This window comes from Propithecus coquereli, unplaced genomic scaffold (genome assembly GCF_000956105.1).
Source record: "Propithecus coquereli isolate 6110/MARCELLA unplaced genomic scaffold, Pcoq_1.0 Scaffold803, whole genome shotgun sequence".
NCBI lineage: Eukaryota > Metazoa > Chordata > Mammalia > Primates > Indriidae > Propithecus > Propithecus coquereli.
In genome coordinates, this window is record NW_012154208.1 from 341,170 (window position 1) to 348,747 (window position 7,578).

At 44.9% G+C, this 7,578-nt stretch overlaps 1 protein-coding gene across 1 annotated transcript in view; it reads left to right on the plus strand.

Moving 5' to 3' along the window:
• The first annotated feature begins 6,209 nt into the window (after window positions 1-6,209).
• Window positions 6,210-7,578, plus strand: part of NDUFA10 (NADH dehydrogenase (ubiquinone) 1 alpha subcomplex, 10, 42kDa) — a 48,315-nt gene continuing 46,946 nt past the window's right edge. Inside the window, exons 1-3 of the mRNA XM_012663390.1 lie at window positions 6,210-6,326; window positions 6,549-6,717; window positions 7,435-7,578. Of these exons, the coding sequence (XP_012518844.1) occupies window positions 6,252-6,326; window positions 6,549-6,717; window positions 7,435-7,578 (388 nt within the window). The 5' untranslated portion in view covers window positions 6,210-6,251. The remainder of the gene's footprint in view (window positions 6,327-6,548; window positions 6,718-7,434) is intronic.

Here is a 7,578-nt window from a genome sequence, read left to right on the forward strand (position 1 = left end):
AGGACCATTAAGTGACGTAGAATGTAGTTAGAGATGATAAAACAACATCACACATGGCACTTTGTACTCTTAATTAATTTTTAAATGAAATTTAACAAACCACAAAACTGCACAATAATGAGTTTTCTTCTGCATGTTTTTTCACAAAAGGACCAACTCGTGTAAGCAGCTCCCAGGCCAGAGCGAGAAGCTTCCTCAGGCCTCTCCCCATCTCCGTCCCTGCCCCGGAAGAACCGTTATCCTGACTTCCAACGCCAGACGCTGGCATTGGTGTTTTTGAGGGTTCTGTGAATGTAATCATGACGTATTTACCCACTATATTCAGCTTCTTTCACTCACCATGCTTGGGTGAATCCTTGATGGGTCTGCAGGCAGCAATAGTTGAGCACCCTCACTGCTGTGCAATATTCGCATATTTCACGGTGCATTTATGCATTTTATTGTGTGGACAGTAGATGGGCACTCTCTATTATGGATAACGCTGCTGTAAGCATCCTGGTTCATGGCTTTTGATTAATATGCACACAGTTTTGTGGGCTGGGCCTATGTGCGCGTGGGGTATACCAGCATAATCACCGCAACGTAATGTATGTGCGTGGTCAGGGTTAGCAGAAACTGAAAATCTGTTTTCCAGAGTGAGTGCACCAGTTTTCATTCCCACTCGCAGTATCCGAGAATTCCAGCAGCTCCATCTCCTGACCAACACTTGTAAGTCTCGTAGATGTTTTCCAATTTATCCGCCCTACTCGGGTTGTAAGGGCCCCTCACTGCGATTCTGATACGCGCTCCTCCCGTGACGGAGGACGGTGAGCACCCCTTTAACATTTAGTGGCTTGTTGTCCCTCGGATGCCCTTTCTGAAGGGCCCATTCAAGCCCGTGGAGTCTCTTTTTGTTTTTAACACACAGGCGTTCTCATACATTCCCGATCCAAGCCCTCTGCTGGCTGTATTTGTTGCAAAAATCTTCTCCCAGTTTGTGGACTTGCCTTTTCATTTTCTTAATGGTGTTTTTTTTCTTTTCTTTTTTTTGATGGAATGTTTCAAGAATTTGAGTGGCATCCTTGCACAGGGGCCGTGCTAATCTTCTCTGTATCGTTCGAATTTTAGCATACGTGCTGCCAAAGCGAGCACATTAATGGTGTTTTTTGATGAAGAGAAGTTCTTTTATTTTCATGTCCAATGTGTGCATTTCCTCCTCTACAGTTAGTTTTTTATTTTCCATCTAAGAAACGCTTGCCCCTCCCAAGGTCATGAAGATATTCTCCTGTTTCATTCTAGAAGCTTTATTGTTTTATCTTTCATGTTTAGATTTGTACTCCATCTGAAATTAATTTTTATTTATGGTATGTGGGTCAAAATTCGTTCTTTTCCATATGGACATGACCCTGCACCCCACCCACCATTTACTGAAAAGATCACACTTTCCCCTCTGCAATGTCGCAAACCACGTGGCTATCCACACAGGCACCTTGGAGATATTTCGGGCTCAGTTCCAGACCATTGCAATATAGCAAATATTGCAATAAAGTGAGCCCCACAAACGTTTTGGTTTCCCAGTGCACATAAAAGGTATGTTTATACATACTGTGGTCTGTTAAGTGTGTAATAGCATTATCTGTAACAACGTACATACTTTAATGAAAAATACTTTATTGCTAAAACACGCTGACACAGAGACACAAAGTGAGCACATGCCGTTGGAGAAATGGCGCCATGCAGTTGCTCGACGCAGGGTTGCCACAACCTTCAATCTGCCAGAAATGGGACATCTGCAAAGCGCGATGGAGTGAAGTGCAATGGAGCAAGGCGAATCATCAGTGCTTGGACTCCAGTCTGTTCAGTGTGCCCACTTCGTATTGCTGCACCAATAATACGCTGTAGACTTACTACAGCTTTTTCACATGCCTTGATATCTAGTCACATGTCTTCCATCCTTGTTCTTGTCTGCAAGGTTGCCTTGGCTATTCCTAGCCCTTCCCAAATGGGAGCATATACAATTTAGAATCAGCTTGTCAATTTCAACAAAAGAAAAACTTGTGGATTTTTATTGGTTGTTTTGTGAAAACGCCATATATGCAGAGCAGACCCCAAATGCAGAAGGAGCAGAGAAACCAAAGACGCAGGCAGACAAAACCAGTTTTGTCAGTAGAGGGTGATTTACTGGGGAACTTAAGGACAGAAGCGTGGTCTCGGGCAGCAGCAAGACAGGTAAGATCTCTGCACTGCCACTGCCCGGACCCAGGGCTTACATACCACGGGGAAAGGGTGTGCTTGCTCTATAGACACGGTTACGGGCAACCCCCAGACCAGGCATGGATGCTGTGTGCTTTATAGACTGTAATTCGTGTGCTGATGTCCAAATTGACATGCTCTTACTCCAGGGACAGTGAATAAAGTGGGGGTCAGGAGGCGTTGCAGGACAGCACTGATCAGAAACCAGCAGGTGGGTGTGCACCCACGGCGCGGTCACTGTGGTCTCCACGCTGGTATCGCGTTGAATCTATACACCAGCATGGAGATAAACGTCATCTTCACAATTTTGAGACTTTTAAACTAAGAACAAGGTATCTCTTCCTCAACGTATAACGTCTACGATTTCTCAGTACTGTTTCGTAGTTTTCAGTGCAGGGGTGGTTCACATCTCTAGGTATTTGAAGTTTTTTTTAAAATTCTAGCACAAATGATTTATTTTTGAATTTTTATTCTCTGTTTCTTTGTTGTTGGCACATAGAATACAATTTTTAAAACTTTCTTTTTGAAATAATTATAGATTTACAGGAAGTTGCAAAAAATATACAGGGAGGTCCTGCGTACTCACCACCCAGTCTGTCCCAGTGGTATCACCTGCACGACTAAGTACAGTGTCAACACCAGGAAGCCGACTTTGGTGCAATGCGCAGAACATATTCAGACTCCACTAGTTATACCTGCACTCACGTGTGTGTGTGTCTGCATCACAGCGCTATGCAGTTTTATCACCTGTGAAGGGAGCTCCACGGACTACCAACATCGTCAAGACACAGAACATTTCCATAATCTCAAGACTCCCTCATGTCATGCTTTATGGCCACACGCCACTTTCCTAGCCTCTGGAAACCATTGATTTGTTCTTCATCTCTGTGATTTTGTTATTTCAAGGACATCGTATAATATAAATGGAATCATATTGCATATAAATAACCTTTGGCTTTTTTCACTCAGCATAATCCTCTTGAGATCCATCCATGTCTTTATGTGTTTCAACAGTTCATTCATTTCTATTGCTGAGTCGTATCCCATCGTCCAGGTGCACCAGTTTGTCCGTCCATTCGCCTGGGGAAGGACGAGTGGGTGGTTTCCAGTGTTACCTGCTAGAGATGAAGCCGCTGTGGATATTAATGCGCACATTTTTCCGTGAGCCTACGGTTTTGTTTATTTGGGATAAATGCTCGAGCACAATTGCTGGGTCGTATGGTAAATCCATTTTTAGTTTTAAAGGGAACTGCCAAAATGTTTAGCACAGTGGCTGTACCATTTTATGTTCTCTAGCAATGCGCGAGTGAACTAGCTTCTCTGCGTCCTTTCTAGCTTATGACGTTCTCTTTTTTATTTTAGCACTTGCGATACATTTGCAGTAATATCTCAGTGTAGATTTAATTTACATGTCTCGAATAGTTAATGAGGTCGAGATGTTTTCACGTGCTTATCTGCCACCCTATGTCCTCTTCAGTGAAATGTCTGTTCACACCTTTTGCCTATCTTCTAATGAAATTGTGTGTTTCATAATGTTCACTTTTGGGAGTTCTTTATGTAATCTAGACATGAATCCTTCGTGAGGTTCCTATGTGGTTTGCAGATATTTTTTCCCATCTGCAGTTTGTCTTTTCATCCTCTTAAGGGTCTCTCACAGACCAAAAGGATTTGATTTTGGTCAGTTTTTCCTTTGATGGATTATGCTTTTGATGTGAAGTCTAAGAATTCTTCCCCTAGTTCTAGACTCAAAGCTTTTATTCTATTTTTTAAAAAGCTTTATAGTTTTACCTTTCACATTTAAGTCCATGATCCATTCTGAGTTAATTTTTGTAGGGGTGAGGTTCACATTGAGGTTCATTTTTTTGCCCATGGATGTCCCATTGTCCCAACACCATCCTTCACAGAACTGCATTTGCACCGTTGTCAAATGCAGTCATGCGTCGCTTAATGACAGGGATGTGATGTTCTGAGAAACGAGTCATTAGGTGATTTTGATGTTGTGCAAACATCATAGAGTGCACTTACACGAACCTTGATGCTACAGCCTATTGCTCCCAGGTTACACACCTGTACAGCAGGATACTGAATAGTGTAGGCAGCTGTAACACAGTGGTAAATATTTGTGTATCTAAAGATATCTAAACATAGGAAAGATGAATAAAAACACGGTATTAGATGCGTAACTGTATACATTGAGAATACGTGTGTTGGTTTATTTCTGTGTCCTCTGTTCTGTTTCACGGATGCATGTGTCTAGCAATACCAGGCCCTCCATGAATGCCAGTGATCTGGACTGACATCATTATACAGGAAACCTTAACATTGAAACAGTGATTCATCCCACTTTAGTCTTCTGCTTCAAAATTATTGTGGCTATTTTAGAGCCTTTACATTTCCATATAAATTTTATAATAAGCCTATGTCTACAAAAAACCTTGCTGAGATTTTGATAGGAGTTCCACTGAACCTACAGATTGATTTGGGAAGAAATGACAATGTTATTCTGTTGAGTCTTTCAATCCACGAACACAGTAAGTCTCTCCAATTATTGAGGTCTTTGACTTCTTTCATTGGTGTCTGGTACTTTTTAGCAAACAGATTCTGTCATGTTTTGCTAGATTTGAACCTAAGTATTGTGTTTTCTTTTGGAGCAATTGTAAATTCCTTAATTTATTTCAGTTTCCACCTGTTTGTTGTTAGTATATAGGATGCAGTTGATTTCTGTGTGTTGACCTTGTATCCTACAACCTTGCTGAACTCATTTATTAGTTTTAGGAGTTTTTTGTAGATTCCTTTGAGTTTTCTACGTAAACAATCATGTCATCTACAAATAAAGACAGTTTTATTTCTTCCTTTCCAATCTGTCTGCATTTTCTATTTATTTTGCTTTATTGCATAGAACTTGCAGTGCTCTGTTGTGTAACAGGAGAGCAGATACCCTTTCCTTGTTTTCTACTTAATAGGAAAGTACTCAGTCTTTTACTATTAAGTATAATGTCAGCTGTTTTGTAGACATGCTTTGTCAAGTTGAAGCAGCTCCTCGTGAGTCTTTGCTTGCTGAGGGGTGTTTCGTTTTTATCATAAACGAGTGTTCGACTTTGTCAAATGCCTTCCTGCATCAGGTGCTCTGATCATCGATTTTTCTTCCTTAGCCTATTGATAAGGCGGATTACACGGGTTGATTTTCAAATATCACATGCACCTCACATCCTTTAAATAAATCACATTTGGTTTTAGAATATTATTTTATATACTGCTGGATTCGATGTGCTAACATTTTGTTGAAAACTTCTGTGTTATAATTTTTGCTTCAATCACCAAATGTGATTTTTAAAAACTCAGTAGGCAAAGGATGGCTTATTATATTTTCTCCTATTTTATCCATTCTATTGTTCTTCCTTCTGAAGTGCCCAGCCGTGTCGTGTCGTTTTCTTTCTGTGTGGAGGGCTTCCTTTAGCTAAACTTAAAGGGGGAAGAGAGAGTCTGCCGGAAACAGAATCTGTTAGCTTTTCTCCTCCCCACGGCCATCCGCCACCCCCCACTCCCATCCCTCCGGCTCCGGCCCCGGCCTCCCCGCCCATCCTCCCCCGGGTCCCTCCCCAGCCGGGCCGGGCCGAGCCAGGAGCTGGAGGGTTGACAGCTGGAGGCGACCGGGACGTCCACACCCGCCTGGGGAGTTTGGGGGAGGCGGCCCTAGCCCTGGGGCGAGTGGCGGCGCAGCGCCAAGCCCCGGGGCGGGCTCTACCCCGCACCCGCACCCGCACCCGCACCCGCACCGACTCAGGACCCAGGGAACGCCCCCCGCGCCCACGGCCCTCACGCAGCCCCCGGCCGCCCGCAGAACCCGGGCGGGAAGCGCGCTCTCCCCGGCTGCCCGCGCAGCTGCGCCGCTGGGAAGGCTCCCGACAGGCGCCGCGGGCACCCCGGCCGTGACGTCACGGCGGCGCGCCGGCAGTAGGAGAGGACCCCGTCGCGACCTCATCCGCTCGGGTCCTTGAGCCTGAGCCGACCGTGCAGCCATGGCCTTGAGGCTCCTGAGAGTGGCCGCGGCGTCCACGTCCGCGCGGGTCCTGGTGACCGGCGCCCAGCGCGTGGTGAGGGGCGGCGGGCGGAGGGCGCGAGCCGCGGGCGGGAGCCCTTACGGAGCTTGCGTGGCTGGGGCGCGGGGGGGAGAACAGATAATTAAACAAACGAGCAGGTAATAAAGATGTAGATGCTGACATTTTTATTACCAAGGACTTTTTGGTGTTTTTTCCTGGTGGTTACTAATGCCCGTAGTAAGCAGAATGGTCACGTCGTGCTGTTGTGTGTTTCAGGGAAGGATTCACACCAGCGTACGGTGCAAGCTGCGGTATGGGCCTTTGGCGTTCACGCTTGGTGAAAAAACCACCAAAAAACTGACGCAGTACAGCAAGGTGATAACCGTAGATGGCAACATATGTTCTGGAAAAGGCAAGCTTGCAAAAGAAATAGCAGAGAAACTAGGTATGGATTTATGTTTTGCAGAATGGCGTCTTTTTCTCAGATATATGGTCGCTTGTCTCACTTTGGCGTGACTTTAATGTTGACCGGGTAGAATTGAGCCTGACGTGGGTATTTTACATTTTTGTTTGTTGACAAAGCTGCTTTTAGTCTTTTAGATTTGGAAAATCTTGAAAAAATCTATGCCAGTCAATTTAAATTGGAATTTTATCTTGATCGTGTAAGCAAGACACTTCCAATGAACTGTCGTATTTGAACTTTGCGACGGCCTCTGAGACTCACAGAGCTGCTATTGCGCTCATTTTCAGACGGGTAAACTCAGATAAGCTGACGGCACAGCGGGGCAGTGGCAAATCCACGGTTAGAGCGCTGATTCTCGACTACTTGTGCAGATGTTTGTCCACCGTAGAGCCGCCCACTCACACAGAGGAGCCCTGTGGTCATGGGAAGCCGTCCTTTTAGCAGGAATTCAGTGCACAGTGCAGTGCTTTAGCTCACATATGTATCTTACACACGTGCTCAGGCTTGCTGTCTTTGGTATCTTGTGTGTTCCCTTTATACGCCATGAAGCACAGGTACAAGGGTGGCTTTTTCTAGGTCTTCAGGGACCATCCCTGGTGATGAAATTCAGGTGGGCTGTGTGTCTTGGTCAGTCCATGCTGCTTTCTGATGGGAGGCAGTGGTCCACACGAGGCCTCAGCCAGTCATTTCTCTTCTCAGGCTTAAAGCATTTCCCTGAAGCAGGGATACATTATGCAGACAGCACGACAGGAGATGGAAAACCCCTTGACGTAGAGTTCAGTGGCAACTGTAGTTTGGAGAAATTTTATGATGATCCGACAAGTAACGACGGCAACAGTTACC